The 18478-nt window shown below is 42.6% G+C and overlaps 1 protein-coding gene across 1 annotated transcript in view; it reads right to left on the bottom strand.

Annotated features, from left to right (window-relative positions):
• Nucleotides 1-18478, bottom strand: part of SYN2 (synapsin II) — a 184586-nt gene that overhangs the window by 30025 nt on the left and 136083 nt on the right. The window contains exon 9 of the mRNA XM_027748521.2: nt 14599-14701. Coding sequence (XP_027604322.1) covers nt 14599-14701 — 103 coding nt within the window. The remainder of the gene's footprint in view (nt 1-14598; nt 14702-18478) is intronic.

Raw genomic sequence — 18478 nt, 5'->3', positions numbered from 1 at the left:
TTTCTTTAGGCAGTCTATTTTCATTCCTAGTAAAATAATTAATGACAGTTACCACAAGTCAGTAATGTTTTATATAAATGTATCTTCAGAATAAAAATATTTTGCGCCTGTGAGCACTGACAGGAATGTCATGCTGACATTTTGCCTACTTTAGAAGACCTAACAAAGTTTAAACATATACAGTGTACTCTGTTGATAAATAGTCTATTTACAGCCTGTGCTAATTTTAAAACACCATTTAAAACCAGCCAGTTTTTAGTTCAGTACATCCCACCAAGAGGATTTCATAGAAAAAAAAAGACATCTGTAATTTATAAAATCAAATCTGTTACTTTTGCAGATGCCAGTGACAACATGGGTCACTATGAATTATGGCCATTCATATCACTGTTACCTTTTATTTATAAGCATTTCAGTAGCCAATCCTATGGATGAATTTCTTTTATCACTCATGAACTGACTGGATATATTAGCAGTAGTGACAGAAAGTACAGCAGCATGCTGAAGTCAACATAATTCTGTGACAAAGTGAAAGACCTTTCAGTGCCAGGATCTTTTAGTGAATTAGTCATTTTAAAATTTGAAATCTAAAATTTGGGCTGCAAGACCGAGCCTGGCACAAGAAAGAGAAGAGAAATGTTGTTTAACCCTGATGAATAGGAAAGGAAATGGGATGGGATTAATAAAGGACCCAATGCAATTATAAGATATCAGTAATTACAAAGGGATCATCATTTTTGAGGGAGAAACTCCTCTGCCACTGCCCAGACACAGCTCCATTGCACCACATGTTTACCACCAAAGACTTGGGATGTCTTGGTCAGGGTTTTAGGAAAACCCAGCCAAAATAGGAAAAGACCTATGAATTCCAGAAAGTAGGATGATTGGTAAGTACAGAGGGAGGAGGAATTAATTTCATTGTGAATCAGGGTCATTTTGAAGGTCTGTGTTTGAGAGTGGGAGAACTGGGAAAAAACATCTGCTCTCTGAGTAAGGGCAGCTGGATTGTGTGGTGTTACCACCTCAGCCATGTGTTATTCTTCTGGGCTGTTTTTGTTGGACCTGGATGTCTCTGATTGTGGTGAAAATTTTGACTGTAAAGGCAGAGGCTGATACAGATTTTAATTCTGAGTATAGGAAAGTCACTGACCTAAAGAAAAACTTAACAGTTTGAGGAGGTTATTTAAGACTAAGTGGGACTAAGAAGAGCTGGTGTGATTTCTGAGAAGTGAGGGAGTGACTGGATGTGAGGTAATCCCAGAGCCTTCCCTGAGGTCTCCATAGCAGATGCAGAGATAATTTGTCATTGGAAAGGTAACCACACCTGAGGAGTCAGAAGGGGATAGTGGTGACTGCTTGGAAACTTTTACAGTCCCTCCTGTAGTGGGTGAATAACAACATCTGCAGGAAAAATAAGAACGGCTGGCAAAGTGCATCAAGCACTTCTAGATGAAGGATCCAGTGCCTACAGACAAATTGATATGGTCTTGATTTAATCTGGAATGAAAACAAAGCAAACCAATGATTTCTACATTCAATCAAAATCTCCAGATGACTCTGAATTTGTATGTTGTGAACTTAGGCAATTGTACTAAAAAAGAGATAAAACTATATAGGAAATGCAGTTAACATAACTGAGAAAAATAGAGACACTTCAAAGAGAGTATGTGAAAGAGATTGTTTCAATCTATAAAATGATAACTGTTTCAACATCACATGAATTTTACCTGTATTCATCCCCCTATTAACAAAGTGTGGTTCATTACTTACTAAAGAAAACATTAAGCTGGTCACCCATAAGAAGTGCTATTGCTGTTAGTTTAAAATTTAAAGTTACAAGTATTTTGACAATAGATACAATAAAACATAAATATGATGTGTAAAAAAAAAAATTAGTGAATAATTATTCTTAGGATGGAAACCAAAATATTAATGTTATTGATGCAGCTCAATAATTATTGCTCCATTCAAATGCAAACCAGTGTCCTAGAAAAATATATTTGCCCCCTTCATTAACTATGTCACTAAATACACTTCATTTACTTTTCTATCTAAAAGAAGAGCTGATATCATTGTTTGAGGAATGATGTCTGGAAAATTTCAGTGGCTTAAATATGCTACTTCCAAAATATAAACGGATTTTTTCTATCACAGGAAGACCACATGTGAGGGAATGTATTAATGAATTCAGCACTAATGCATTATAAACTTGGAAAATCTTAATTTAATAGGTTGAAGTTTTTTCTAGAATCGTACCTTCTTAACCACTTCTTATTAAGTTATATTAAGTCCTATTAGGAATAATTAAGTTATATTACGGAAATGAAGCAATGCTCTTGCTTTGGAATAATGTTCACAGAGATGTGGTCTTAATTATAACTGATTTTATACCACCAAAAGTGTAATTTAGAGTTCTAAATATTCAATATTTCTAAATGTTCAATATATTCCAGATCATAAATTATGAGAGACTTCTGACTTTATCAGCTTGAATTTAGCTCCCTTCCTAACCTGAAGAGAGGATATTCTTTAATGGCTGGAAAGCTGGAAGACAGTTTCGTTTCTGAGCAGTTGGCAAGAAGCATTAGAGGCTTGTGCTCAATAAAGTTGTACCAAAGCACAACTTCACAGGCAATTATGCACAAATACAGTTTCTTAATTTCTTGTGTGGGTTTATTGGTGGCTGAAAGTTTTCTTCGTGAAATCCAAACAGTTTTCATCTTTCTAGGTCACAAACCACTTGGAAGCTAATTTTAATTTAGCTCAGGGTAAAATTAAGCAAGTAGAAATAAGACACCTGCTGCAGCCACTCACCCATTCAATTGTGAGCAAAATTTGGGAGACTGCCTGTGAGGCCACTGTGAAGGATTCTCTTACATTTGTTCTTCTTTACTGTGTTCATCACCAGCATGAGCTTTTGTTTAGTTTCCCAGAGGTCTGGTTTTCCAAGAGTGAAACAGGAAAGATAATATTCAGTGGAGTCAGAAATATAAACAAGGCGAGGATCTGTTCCTTCAAGTATTGAAACTACAGAAGTGTTAATTTAAGAGCGGAGAGATTAAAAGTCTTTCTTATATTTAAGAAATTAAAAGTTGAATGGACCCTAATTTGAAGTCTTATTAGGAAGAATTGGGGAGATGGTTAAAAATGTTGTGTTAATAAATGATGTGTTAACAAGAATCTTGTTTCTACAGCTTGTCTCTGGCACGATGATGCTTGGCAGCTGAGCGTTCCCATTGAGGGGAAAAGAAAAGACACTAAATTAAGAGATAAAACAGAATAATAACTTGTCCCTCCTCCTGATCAACCTAACAGCCCCTCCATTTATCTGAGTAATTCTTTAGTTCATTGGTCTCTCTTGGAGTAGGACAGGGACAGAGAAGAACCACTGGGTTCTTTTGGAGAAGGCAGTTTCTTTCAAGGAACCATATTTAGAAGACCATATTCTTTTAAAGGGCAAAGTTACCTCCTAGAGCCTCCCCCCCAAAAAAATGCAGGGACTGTGAAGCTTCACAGAAAAAGAGGAGTTGTTTTGTGCTTGAATAATATTATTACTTCAATATTTCATCCTTCCTATGTTCAGAAAAATTGGTTTGGATTTTTTCCTGGGGATGCATAAGGTATCCCTCAACTGCAGAGCAAGAAAGTACAAATAGACATGCTTCAACATACCATGGGAATAGCATTTATAGCAGTGTGGAAAGATGAATGGTACAGTAAAAGCATATCCTTTTTATAATGTTTGGGAAACAACAGCACTGTTGGCTTCAGCTTGATCAAGTGACCAGAAATCTCTCGGGTGGCTATAGAAAGACGAAGACACTGATGCAAAACTAGCACTGAGGAACCAAACCAAATCTATAAAATGGACTCAAATCTACCACCCAAAACTATGAAGCTGTACTTACTTTGCAATGTCTTGGTTTTTTATTACATGGAGACCTACTTGCTCAAAGGAAGGTGCACCTCCTACAAGGGAGACAGTAATAAAGGTCTGGGTATTTCTTTTTTTCATAACAATATCTGTGTATGCAGACATTGAGTGTCTAGAACTGCTTCAGTGTCACTAGATACTCTTATTTTTTTTTCCTTTCCTTTTAGTTCTCTAATCCTTCCAGGTTATTCCTGAATGGTCATTACTTTACTTACACAGCAAGCACACTTTGCATAACTGGAATGGCCAGGGGGCTTTAAAATAACAAGTTATTCAACATTTGTCATAATTTTAATCAAATATATAGAGGAGAGCAACAACTGGAGAAATTAAAACAGAAAAAATATGTTTACCCTTCCTGAAGAAGTGGGGCATGTGACTGGATCTAACATTAAGAACCAACACATTCCTACCTGCAGTGTAAATGTACTGTATTAGGTCATACATAAAAGATCACTTTAAAGTGGTGTTTTTAAGAGATACCACTAGAACGTTAGATTCATGAGAACAAGATTGTACTGATTCTCTAATATCAGCCACTAGCATAATTTGTTGCCCCACAGTTTTGGGGAATAAAAGAAAGCACAATATTAAATCGGAATAACAAAACGACCATCACAAAGCAGTTGAATGGTTGCAACTCTAAAATTATAACATTTTGGTAGAGGATAAAAAAGGAAATATGAAATTAATTAATTACCTTCCAGAAACAGTAATGTAAAAAGTAGTTTATGTGTTGTACTTTATAACATTAGTTTAAAATGGATTTTTGTAAGCATATGAGTTGTTACATGTAATACTTACAGACTGTGGGTATTTTAAAACTATTGTCTTCAATTATGCATGTCCTAAAGCTCTTGTTGAACACCTTTGTGTCAAGTAGTTATTCATGCAAAATGCTGTTCACCCAACCTTATTCCAGAACTAATTTCTGCCTAAAATGCTGAGTACACAAAGGATATTTCAGCAGAATTCTACTCTAATTCCTGTTCCCTCTGAGGGTGGGTGACACGTTGTGCTGGTTTAAAGGTAAACCAGCAGGGGAAATGAACTCAACTCAAAAGAGAGACCACAAGTCAGAATAACAATTTAATAAAACAACACAACAAGTATGATTATACAGACAAACAACCGGCTTCAATCCACAAAAACCCAAATGTACAACCCAGCACCCTGGGGCATGAACAAAACGGTGTTCCCTGGGCCCCCCCTGAGTCCAAAGTAAAGGGAGAGCGGAAAAACCTGCTGGTGGGAGAGCTGTTGCAGTCCGGTCAAAATGGTGGTTGCAGTCCAGTCGAGGGTGGTGCTCTCAGTCTGACCGAGAGCGGTGAGCTGCAGTCCTCCTCTGGATCCCACGAGTGGCAAAAAGGTTCCAAAACTCCAAGTTTATATATTCTCCAGTTCAGGCAGGAATGCTCAGTCCTTCTCTCAGAGCAGGGAATTCCATAAAAGGGTATGAGGATGCTCGGTCCTTCCCTCAGAGCAGGGAATTCCCTAAAAGGGTATGAGGACTGGAACATCTACAGGCCTCTACTGTTAACAATTTCTGGGAAATGGCATGGAAGGCTATAGAATACACATGGGTTACACCCATACCATGATGAACTGGTCTCAGCTGTCCTAACTAGGACATTATCCACCCCTTATTCTATGCCATCCATGTCATGCCCAAATTAACCTCCTTTAAAAACTATATCCCTTTAAAACTATATACATCTATATATATATTCAATGAAAACATTACAGGCCATTCTCACTCAAAATTAGGTCCCCTTGTGGTACACAACGTGTCTCCCCATCTTTTTGCATTACCCACCAGGTGAAACCCCGCCCTTGGGCAAAAACAATCCCTCGGATGGGTTTACCTTTGCTTGAGGTGGGACTAATCCAAACAGTCTTCCCTAACATACCTCTCATATGCAGCATGGGGACTTTATCTCCATCTACAGTATGCAAAAGTTCTGATTGGGCAGGGCCAGCTCGACTGATGGAGCCTCGGGTGTTGACCAACCAGGTGGCCTTTGCTAAATGCAGCTCCCAGTGTTTGAGAGTCTCCCCACACAGTGCCTTCAGGGTGGTTTTCAGCAGTCCGTTGCACGGCTCAACTTTTCCAGCAGCTGGTGCATGGTAGGGGATATGATACACCCACTCAATGCCGTGCTCTTTGGCCCAGGTGTCTACGAGGCCATTCTTGAAATGGGTCCCATTATCAGACTCAATTCTCTCCGGGGTGCCATGTCGCCACAGGACTTGGTTTTCAAGGCCCAGGATGGTATTCCAGGCAGTGGCTTGAGGCACGGGGTATGTCTCCAACCATCCAGTACTTCCTTCTACCATGGTCAGTACGTAGTGCTTGCCTTGACGGGTTTTGGGGAGCGTGATGTAGTCAACTTGCCAGGCTTCCCCATACCTGTACTTCGACCACCATCCACCATACCATAGAGGCTTCACCCGCTTGGCCTGCTTGATGGCAGCACACGTCTCACAGTCACGGATGACCTGTGAGACAATGTCCTTGGTTAAGTCCACCCCTCGGTCACGAGCCCATCTGTATGTTGCATCTCTCCCCTGGTGACCGGAGGCGTCATGGGCCCATCGAGCCAGAAATAATTCTCCTTTGTGCTGCCAATCCAGATCTACCTGAGAGACTTTAATCCTGGCAGCTCGGTCCGCCTGCTCGTTGTTACGATGCTCCTCATTAGCCCGTTTCTTGCCTACATGAGCGTCTACGTGACGGACCTTCACACTCAGCTTCTCTACCCGGCCAGCGATGTCCTGCCACATCTCTGCCGCCCAGATGGGTTTCCCTTGGCGCTGCCAGTTGGCCTTTTTCCATCGCTCCAGCCATCCCCACAGAGCATTGGCCACCATCCATGAGTCAGTGTAGAGGTAGAGTCTTGGTCACTTCTCTTGTTCAGCTATATCCAAAGCCAACTGAACGGCTTTAAGCTCTGCAAACTGACTTGACCCACCTTGTCCTTCGGTCGCTTCTGCAACTCGCCGTGTGGGACTCCATACAGCTGCCTTCCATTTTCGGTTTGTCCCTACAATGCAGCAGGAGCCATCCGTGAAGAGCACATATCGCCTTTCATCTGCTGGTAGCTTGTCATATGGTGGGGCCTCCTCAGCCCGTGTCACCTGCTCCTCCTCTTCTTCAGAGGATAGTCCGAAACTCTCACCTTCGGGCCAATTGGTGATAATTTCCAGAATCCCAGGGCGATTAGGGTTCCCTATCCGGGTTCGCTGCGTGATCAGAGCGATCCACTTACTCCACGTGGCATCGGTGGCGTGATGTGTGGAAGGAACTCTTCCCTTGAACATCCAGCCCAGCACTGGTAGTCGGGGTGCCAGGAGGAGCTGCGCTTCGGTGCCGATCACTTCTGAGGCAGCTCAAACTCCTTCATAAGCAGCCAGGATCTCTTTCTCAGTTGGTGTATAGCTGGCTTCAGATCCTTTGTATCCCCGACTCCAGAATCCCAGTGGTCATCCTCGGGTCTCCCCAGGCACCTTCTGCCAGAGGCTCCAAGAAGGGCCATTCTCCCCGGCTGCAGTGTAGAGCACGTTCTTCACGTCCTGTCCTGTCCTTACTGGCCCAAGGGCTACCGCATGGGCAATCTCCTGTTTAATTTGTTCAAAGGCTTGTTGTTGTTCGGGGCCCCACTGGAAATCATTTTTCTTCCGTGTCACAAGGTAGAGAGGGCTTACAACCTGACTATACTCGGGGATATGCATCCTCCAAAAGCCCACAGCGCCTAGGAAAGCCTGTGTTTCCTTTTTGCTGGTTGGTGGCTGCTATTTTGTTAATCACCTCCGTTGGAATTAGGCGGCGTCCATCTTGCCACTTCACTCCTAGGAACTGAATTTCCTGAGCAGGTCCCTTGACCTCACTTTGCTTAATGGCAAAACCAGCTCTTAGGAGAATCTGGATTATCTTCTCTCCTTTCTCAAAGACTTCGCCCGCCGTGTTCCCCCATACAATGATGTCGTCAATGTACTGTAGGTGCTCTGGAGCCTCACCCTTTTCCAGTGCAGTCTGGATCAGTCCATGGCAAATGCTGGGACTGTGTTTCCACCCCTGAGGCAGTCGATTCCAGGTGTACTGCACACCTCTCCAAGTGAAAGCAAATTGTGGCCTGCACTCCGCTGCCAAAGGAATGGAGAAAAAGGCATTGGCAATGTCAATGGTGGCATACCACTTGGCTTCCTTGGACTCCAGCTCGTACTGGAGCTCCAGCATGTCCGGCACAGCAGCACTCAGGGGTGGTGTGACTTCATTGAGTCCACGGTAATCCACCGTCAGCCTCCACTCTCCGCTGGACTTACGCACTGGCCATATAGGGCTATTAAAGGGTGAGCGAGTCTTGCTGACCACCCCCTGGGTCTCCAGTTCACGGATCATCTTATGTATAGGGGTCACAGAGTCTCGGTCGGTGCGGTATTGCCGACGGTGCACTGTTGCTGTGGCTATCGGTACCAATTGTTCTTCAACCTTCAGCAGTCCCACAGCAGAGGGGTCCTCTGAGAGACCAGGCAAGGTGTTCAACTGTCTAATTTCCTCCGTCTCCACAGCAGCTATGCCAAAAGCCCAACGAAGTCCTTTTGGGTCTTTGAAATACCCACTCCTCAGGTAATCTATGCCAAGGATGCACGGGGCCTCTGGGCCAGTCACGATGGGGTGTCTGTGCCATTCCTTCCCAGTCAGGCTCACTTCAGCTTCCAGTACAGTCAGCTGTTGGGATCCCCCTGTCACCCCAGAAATGGAGATGGATTCTGCCCCTACGTATCTTGATGGCATTAAAGTACATTGTGCGCCGGTGTCCACTAAGGCCTTATACCTTTGTGGCTCTGATGTGCCAGGCCACCGAATCCACACTGTCCAATAGACTCGATTGTCCCTCTCCTCTACCTGGCTAGAGGCAGGGCACCCCTAGTCCTGGTCATGGTACTCATTGTGCTCTTCTTGTGGGTATGACCTGGAGGTCCCTTCAAGAGGATCAGACGTATCATCATTCCTGTACCGTCTGGAGTCTTGCCCACGAGAGACTGGAGCAGCGTTTACCCTTGAAGAGTTCCTTGTGGTACTTGTTCCTCTTTTTAGTTCACGTACCCGGGCTGCTAAGGAAGGGGTGGGTTTCCCATCCCACTTCCTCATATCTTCTCCGTGCTCACGGAGGTAAAACCATAGATCGCCACGTGGAGTGTACCTTCTCTCCTTAGCTGGGGGACGCTGGCTCCTAATAGCAGAGACTCTTGTTTGTCCTGGTGAGATATGGAAGATCCCTTCCTTAATTTCCTCTCTTAGCTTCTGGTGTCCCTCTTCAATTTTCTCTTCCAGGCTTCGGACGTGTTCAGCCAGTTTGGTTTCCACAGATGAGACGTGGGCTCGTAATGGGGCGGTGACAGTGTCTTCATACATCCTGAGTTTACTAACCAATGCTCCCACCTTGTCCTCTCCCTCCCTCCATTGCAGCGTTGCTAAGTAGCGGGAATACATTTCTGGCCCGAGTCGTGCAAACTTTAACCACATCTGGGAGGTGCACTGTACGTCATCTGGACTTTCAGGGAATCTTTGTCCTCTGAAAAGATTATCTCCAGTACAGCTAACTCCCTTAAGCACCGGATACCTTGTTCCATCGTGTTCCACTGTCCTTGCTGTACGTGGAGGTCCTCCTTGCAAAGGTATCTCTCCCTCACACTGCACAACAGTCGCCGCCAGAGGCTGAGAGTTTCCTGCCTCCTTCCAATCCCCTGATCAATGACTACATCTCGAGACAGGGACCCCAGCTGTCTGGCTTCACTCCCATCTAGGATTGTATCGTTAGCTGCGGCATCCCAGATTCGGAGCAGCCAGGTCAGAATGGACTCGTTCGCCTGTCGTGTGAACTCTCTCCGGAGCTCGCGTAGCTCACCCAGGGATAGGGACCGAGTGATTATTTCTGGCTCTGTCTCCTCCAGTGGATGTGAAGGTCCTGCCTCTTCGTCATCATTTGCTATACGGACTGATTTAGTCTTTGATTTCCTTTTCTGGACAGGGGCGACTGCTATTGGTTTTGGTTGTTCTTCTGGCTCCTCGATGGTTTGTGTGGACACGGTGATGGTTGGTTTATTTCTTTCTCCCTCTGACTCAGCTGTGGTTTGGGTGGACGTGGTGCCTGCGGATTTGGTCCTTCTCTCCTCCCCCTGACAGTGCTGTACCATGTCAAGTAGTGTCCGGTAGGCAGTGGCCAGGGCCCAGCAGGTTGCTGTGAGCTGGCCATCTCTGGAGCTGCCAGAGCATTTTCCCTTCACCAGTCTTATCATGCTAACAGGATCCTGCAGTTGTTCAGGGGTGAATTTCCAGATCATTGGAGGAGAAAACTTCTCCAAATACTGGCCGATGTCCTCCCACTTCCCGTGCCACTCAGCATTATCTGCTCCCAGGGCAGGTGTCCAAACAACCTCCCTAGAAGGCCCTGTTCTGACCCTAAACATGGTGTAGACAGTACAGAGCAGACAGAGCAACACTAACAATAACATTATACTGTCCTTAACATCAAAAGGGAACTCAGTATTTTCAAAAACTGTTGTAGCAGGCCTGAAGGGGAAGAAGGAGGTGAGAGGCTGGAAACAACCATCCCCCCCTGTTCCCCCAAAGGGCTGGGTACGATTTTTAATGAGGCCCCAGAGGCAGCAACCCAAACCAGGACAGGCAAACAAGACTGAATACACATTTACAATGAAACTCATTGCTTCTGATGTTATGATGACATAAACATAGTATACTAATAAAGCAATTTGGATCCCTCTCCCTGGTCTTAAAGAGAGCATCAAAACAGGTAAATAGTTCCCCATCTGTGGAAATATGAACAGGCTCAGATACAACATCCATGTGAATGCATCAAATAACATGGTGATCAGGGAGTTTCTATATCCAAATGGACAAATACTTAAAATGAAATTGTGATTCTGACTTCTCTCTCTGCCCCACGTTGGGCGCCAAAAATGTGCTGGTTTAAAGGTAAACCAGCAGGGGAAATGAACTCAACTCAAAAGAGAGACCACAAGTCAGAATAACAATTTAATAAAACAACACAACAAGTATGATTATACAGACAAACAACCGGCTTCAATCCACAAAAACCCAAATGTACAACCCAGCACCCTGGGGCATGAACAAAACGGTGTTCCCTGGGCCCCCCCTGAGTCCAAAGTAAAGGGAGAGCGGAAAAACCTGCTGGTGGGAGAGCTGTTGCAGTCCGGTCAAAATGGTGGTTGCAGTCCAGTCGAGGGTGGTGCTCTCAGTCTGACCGAGAGCGGTGAGCTGCAGTCCTCCTCTGGATCCCACGAGTGGTAAAAAGGTTCCAAAACTCCAAGTTTATATATTCTCCAGTTCAGGTAGGAATGCTCAGTCCTTCCCTCAGAGTGGGGAATTCCATAAAAGGGTATGAGGATGCTCGGTCCTTCCCTCAGAGCGGGGAATTCCATAAAAGGGTATGAGGATGCTCAGTCCTTCCCTCAGAGCGGGGAATTCCATAAAAGGGTATGAGGATGCTTGGTCCTTCCCTCAGAGTGGGGAATTCCATAAAAGGGTATGAGGATGCTCAGTCCTTCCCTCAGAACAGGGAGTTCCATAAAAGGGTATGAGGATGCTCAGTCCTTCCCTCAGAGCAGTTAATTCCATAAAAGGGTATGAGGATGCTCGGTCCTTCCCTCAGAGTGGGGAATTCCATAAAAGGGTATGAGGACTGGAGCATCTACAGGCCTCTACTGCTAACAATTTCTGGGAAATGGCATGGAAGGCCATTTGGGTTACACCCATACCATTTGGGTTACACCCATACCATGATGAACTGGTCTCAGCTGTCCTAACTAGGACACACGTATTCCTTCCTTTTGGAGGTTACACCGGCCTGATGTTCAAACTGAAAATCAGGAAGAACATTTCTGCATACATTATTTCATCCATCAGGAAGTTTGTGTGCTCCTTGTCAGATCACACCTGCAGGATTATAGCAGCAGTGATACCAAAACACTCAGTTTTGTTGTGGGTTCCATGAATCAGTTCCCATGAAAACACGAGAGCACAGATTTCAGGTTGGAACTGCATTTGGGTGTAAACCCAGGATTTATGGATTGACTGTCCTGCTCAGCTCCTGGTGCTTGATTACACCATGTACCTGCCAGCTTTAATTTTCCAGCATTTATTTTCCCATGTTGAAAGGACACAAAAGGAGAAAATTCTTCCTATACTGGTGCAACCAGTCTTTTACTCTTCATTGTATCGTGGATTCTGGTGCAATGCCCATTAAAATTACAGTGTAATAACTGTTGATGTGAGTTGGCTCTTTAGTAGCAAAACCATAAGTTGTACAGATGCTCTGTTGGATGTGAACTTTGCAAACAGTTCTACATTTCAATGTCTCACACAGATTCTAAATATCCCTGCTGAGGAGCATTGCCATCTTCCAAACAATTCAGCTGATTCTGTACAACAGCAAGAATTATCACGCTTCTATCTGTTCTTTCTTAAAATGCAACATCCATTATGTACACTAATTAAAATGCTCTATAAACCCAGTTCCTGATGTATCTTTCAGTTCTTAGAATTCTGGGCTTTAGGAAGTATGGTTGTCTCTGGCATGGAAAATTAGGGCACTTGTTCAGAAGCAGGAAGGGAGGCAGTCTCTCAGTCCATTATATTATTTGCACTGGCTATTTCATTCAAACTGCTCCCCCTTCTTCTCCTACCCAGCAGATCTCTCAGTGCAGGTCTAAGCTTGTGTGCCTGGCTTCATGGAGGCTGATGGTGCTTGCTGGCTTGGCTCAGAAATTTAAAATATCGCACAATATCAAAAATGTGGAAACAGTCACATTCAGTGAATGAAAAGTCTGACAGGAACTTGCTAGCTGAGGAATTCCACAGAGGTGTCAACTGTTAAAATAAAGGAGACATCCTCCACTTCCACAGGAAGCATTGTTTTGTCTGTGAAATCTCTATTTCTTACAAGAATATCCTTATTAAAAGATATAAAAAAAAGCAGTCCTGCTCCAGTTTTGTAACTTTTTGCTTGCAGTCTTTCAGTTTTTAACTACTACGAGATAACTGAGATCTTATCTGAAAATAATCCATATTTCTTTATTTTATAGTTCAAACACTGAGGTTGAAATTTATTGCATTAAAGCCAGCCAAATCAGCATGAACTCTCTCAAATGTAATGAATTTGGTTACATGGGGGTGTGTGGAAAAGGCTGAGGCCCAACCTCGGAGAGGTTTAGGGGTACAGGAACTGCAGAGCATCCTACAACACTTTAAATGGCCAGGGAGGCTGCCAAAGCCCAGCTGCTGGAGAGGAGTGGAAATCAGCACCTTCCCAGGAGGCAGATGTGTCCAAGACACACCATGGCCACAGCCAAGTTGTGGAGCAGAACACAGGACAATTCCTGGGCTCAGGAATTCCCACTAGAGTGGATCATCAGAGGTCAGAGCACCTTTTTTTCATTCTTTCAAATCTCAGCCCTTGGGTCAAACACTACAGATTTACAGGAACTTTGGGGTGAAATGGAGGGGAAAGGCTGGATCCTAGGAGGAAGAACGGAGGCGGTTCAGTGTGGAATCCCAAATTTTATGCTACAGTGGATTTTGATACAATAAGACACACTGAGGCCTGATTTGGCCAGGAAGACTAAGGCACCGATTTCTTGAAATCCTCCTCAGCATCTCAGGAGGCAGTGACTGATTCAGTTTGTTTAATACTGTGAGCTGCTCAGGCCTTTAAAGTGCTGTTATTGATTGGGGAATTATTAGCAATGGCAATAGTGATAAATAGTTCTGTGAAATTAGATGAGAGCAAAATACACAGAGCTGTTTAACTCTGTGACAAAATAAACGTTTTCACTTCTACAAAGCTTTTCTGTTATAAATGAACACAAAGAACTAGAAAGGGTTAATTCATAAGCACCAGCTTACTCTCATAGTTTAGAAAAAATACTCTTACTTTTGCTTCACCAACTTCTTTTAGATTGGGGAAAATTGTGAAGATCCTTGCCCACCTCCTGAATAAAATTCTAAGAACATGGAAGATGCTGAAGAAATGCTGACTTGTGTGATAGGCAAGTGATAATAGCTTGTTTTATGGCTACATAAAGTGATATTTCTCCATAATAAACTTAAGGTAAATGAAAAATTTAAACTTTTCAAAATTACCAATGGTAGAAACTTCTGATTCATGAGGATTCAGATCTAGAGGGTAATATTTTGGCTACAAAAAAAGTTGTTTCCACTTCATTCCTAATCTCCCTTTCTGTGGAAAAGTATAATTTTGTTGGGGTTCCCTTGGGATAGTGCTATCTATAAACCTTCCAGGAAAAACTGGTAAGCCTGCTCAGGAAAGAAACCATAAGGGTTGGGAAAATGTGACATCCACATTTGGTTTTGTTTTGTAGTTTGTGTACATTTCCTCAAACACTAAAAGACATTACCATCTATATGGTTACATTTTCCAGCAAGTGTTGCCACTAATTTGGACATGTGGCTTTGTATTATGATTTCAACACTACTCAAAAATACACAGCCTTTCTTGAAACACAAATAAGGCAATGCCTAACTATCAAAAATGTTCTTTACTTGGCTGTTTAATTGTGTGTAATATATAAAAGCATATATTGAAAAAAGTGGAATTGCTTACCTCAAAAATATAATCTTTTCCATCCTTTCCATGTACAGCTTTAACAGCACAGATGTCCAAACCACCAAATATTTCAGAACAGGTGTCAACCCAAAGCTTGTACCTGTTTCATAAAAATAATTTTTTTCTGTGAGTATCTCATCAAGCTCTTGATTTTCTACAGGCTTACCTAGTAATGTATTCTATATAACATTTGCCCTGTATGAATTTTCCCTGTATTGTCAGTTGTATTTCTCACAGTAGTAGCTTAGAGGTACTGGCCTTATTACTCTGCTTTTCCCAGCAGACTCCAGCAAAGCTGTGGCTCTCTATCCTGACTTAGTGTTATGCTGGATTCTGTCCCAGTTTAGATTGATCCAAAATTTTGTGTTTGCTCTCAGCTGTGAGTAACCTGAAGATAAGCTGTGCTGAAACACAAACACATTTAGCTCTATCCCACCCTGCATTGCCAAAGCCCTCATGCCAGTACCCCCAGCTGGTTGTGGCTGGGCTGCCACAGAAATTCTCCACAGTAGGAGGATTTATCATCTGACCAGTTTCTTTGGCTTCAGAGATGCCAAAGGTTTTGAGAAAGTAGGCTTGTTTTTTTCTGGGAAATTTAAAGTTGTGCCCGGGTTCAAGTGTGATGGTCCTGCTGCCTATCGTGCTTGGCAGTGTGCTTAGTTCTGGTTGGGTTTTACTCTTGTATCAGGAAAGTGAGTGAGTCTCCATCCAAATTACAGATCCAACTAGTTCCAAAGAGGCAATGATGGCTTTATACCCATGGCACTGAACATGGCAAAAGAGAAATCAAGCCAGAAAACCCTTAAGATGGCACAAGAGAACCAGATGTATGACTTTAAATGTTATATAGCATGCAGACAAGGATAATTGTCTTCGCGTAGGGTTATGGGCAACTACAACAAAATTCAATTGGAATTCAAAGAATGCAAAGGAATTCTACAGCTCCTAAAAAAGTCTAGTGTTTCATACAATACCAAACTAAAAACTCCTCTGCTTCTTTTACAACATCATGGTAAGAAATATGGCCCAAGGAATGGACATTTGACCCATTCTACATGCAGGAATATGATTTATTTTTCTTTCTTTCTCTATGAATAGAGAGATTATCTGACCAACAAGGGGGTGAAGTGGGAATTAGTAGTAAAAGAGTGAGGTAATTTGTGTGATCAAGCCCAGAGCTGCAGGTGACATCAGCACAGAACTGTGCTGGGAACTGCCTGGGGTGACACGAGCTGTGTGTGCTCGTTCAATGGCAAGGACTGACCCAGGGGACACAGAACAACACTGGGAACGTTCATTAACTAACAGCAGAGCTGGGTATGGGATCAGTCCGTGATGAAATGACCCTGAAAGGTTATGCAGGCAGATATCACAGTGACACCAACTGAAGGATAGGATTTACTTAGAAAAGAACCCAACAAAAAGAAGCCATTTATCACGAACTTTCATTGACCAGCACTGGAGTCTAAACCAGAGCTGCTTCCTCTAACAAACTCTCTCCTGCTCCAGCCCTTGAGCCATGATCATAGATTTGCCACCTCAGGATTTTCCATTGCAAAACCCTGCTGTAATAAACAGCATTTCACTGTAGGATCAAAGGAAACTCATTGCTGGGCTGAGAGTCTCATTCATGTACAAGTATCTTCAGTAACAGCATCCTTTCCAAGTGAACTTATTAGGTCACATTCTTTATATTTTCTTATATCAAATCTGTTCCAGTGGAAAAGTTTTTCTTTCCAGCAGAATACAAAGAAATTGATAAAACTGTTTGAAAAGATCCTGATGGTAATATCTAAGAAATGAAAATAATTTTTTTTCCTGGGGGAAACATGTTTTTTGTCTAATATAAGAGGTTTCTTTGGATGCCTGACAATTTCAACATCTGTAGATGCACTGACTGCACAGTTTGCATGCACTTGTTTATAAATAACTTTTTTTTTTGCTGCTAAATCATCTTAGAAAGTCATGAGGACAGCAAAACTTGTCTTTAACAGAAAATATCTGGACTTTATATGAAAACAAAAATGAAGACATTTTCCTTAAAATATTGAAACATGAATCAGATTTGTGAAAGTATTTTTAATAGTCTATCTTCTGCCAACACACACAGAACTGGAAAAATACAGTTATATTTGGAAAGGGAGGTTTTGGATGGAGTAGCCTGTAGTGTTTTAAACCCGAGGTTTTCACAGTAGGTTTGACAAAAAGTCACAGTTCTTATTTTCCCAGAGCCAATAATACAGTGTGCAGCAGCCCTGGATAATAAAGGCAATTAATACAGGATTGCTCCAGGTGTCTGACAGAAAATATCAGGTGTGCCAGGTGAGGTGGGCACTGTTGGCACAGCTCTCTGTTCTTCTGGAACTATCTGGGGAGCAGAGCCCTTCAAACAGGGGGGCAGTGAGAAAGTGTCACACTGAAATGTGCTGCTCTTCCACCTCCTCTCTGCCCCTTGCTGGGCCACAATCTTTCTTTTCTAATTTCTAGACTCAGATTTGTACTCAGCCAACAATGTCAATCAGGAAGTGCTTTCAAAGCACTTCTTCCTCATTCATGGCATGCATTATAAATTAAATGCATCAGATCTGATTGCTCTTGCTGTGTTGTGAAACTGCTTCAACTCTTCAGAAAATTTTATTTTTCCCTCCTCTCCCTTGCTGTGCAGTGTGCACTCAGTGGGTAATCACACATATCCCTTCCTCTTATGAGAAAACATCCATCTTTTCTATGCTTTTGCCTTGCTTCAAAGTTTTGGTTTGTTGGACTTTGTTTTAATGTGAAAATACCTATTTATTTTATTATATAAATATACTATATATAAATATAAGCTTGCAAAATTCACAAAAATTATAAAAAATTAAATTACATATTTAATAGATTAAATATTATTAAATAAATATATTATTATTAAACAGGAAAATACCTATTTATAATCTCTAATTATCTTACATTCAAAAATGGAAGCAGAAGCAAAGCACATGGAGTATTTCCAGCAAGTGCAGGGCCAAGGGGAGCATTTCCCACTCCTACTGATACTGTTCATTTTCCTCAGGGCAGAACTGCAATGCCTGTGTTTTCACAGAACAGCCCATGGACTGTAATTACACACACACCAGAGCACAGTCTTGCTTTTCCTTCTCAGTGAAAACATAACCTCACTTGCTAGAGGAAGGTGGGTGGGAATGAGAAAGAGAAAATGCTGTGGCTCCAGTCCATGCCCAGAGCAGAGCTCAGCGAGGACACACAGTCTAGACAGGGCTTGGACAGCAGGGAGCTGCAATTCCCATCTCACTTGTTTTCACCTTTCCAGGGCAGGCAATGGTTCAGTTCCTGTGTCTCCCTCAGCTCATAAGAGGGACCAAGTGGTAGGTTCCAGACTTAAAAAAAAATAACAAACAAACCCCCCAAACACCAGAAAAGGATTACTGTTGAACTGTAAGACCTTTCAAATTACACTTTTACTGTACAAAACTTTTTTTTTCAGTTAAAACTAGTAGCAGCCTTTGGAGAAGCTGAACAACAGAAAATTCGTAGCCACCCAAAAGCTTCTCAGATTTATTTTTTGCAGGGAGAAGAGGTTTAGGTGTTGTGGAGGAACTTGGAGCAAATGGGGACTACAGTAAACCAAAGTAGAGAGCTGGAACGATGGCATGAGGGAAATAAGTTTCAGTGTATCTCACCAACAGGGGGAAAAGTCTCACAGTGAAGTTTAGTGGAAATTTATAAAAGAAAAAAATAGCAATTTAGGATTGAAAGTAGAAAAGAGAAATGTGATTTAAATAGGCAAAGTGAAGACTGTATTGCTTGGTTATAATGAAGGAGGTAGAAAGAGAAAAATTTAAAACAATGTGCATAGGGTAAGACTGAAAGGTAAAAG

Source organism: Pipra filicauda, unplaced genomic scaffold (assembly GCF_003945595.2).
Source record: "Pipra filicauda isolate LSUMZ 115617 unplaced genomic scaffold, ASM394559v2 scaffold309_size868695_pilon, whole genome shotgun sequence".
In the NCBI taxonomy this organism is placed as follows: domain Eukaryota; kingdom Metazoa; phylum Chordata; class Aves; order Passeriformes; family Pipridae; genus Pipra; species Pipra filicauda.
Note: the sequence above shows the minus strand (reverse complement) of the source record. Positions and strands in the feature narration are given on the sequence as shown.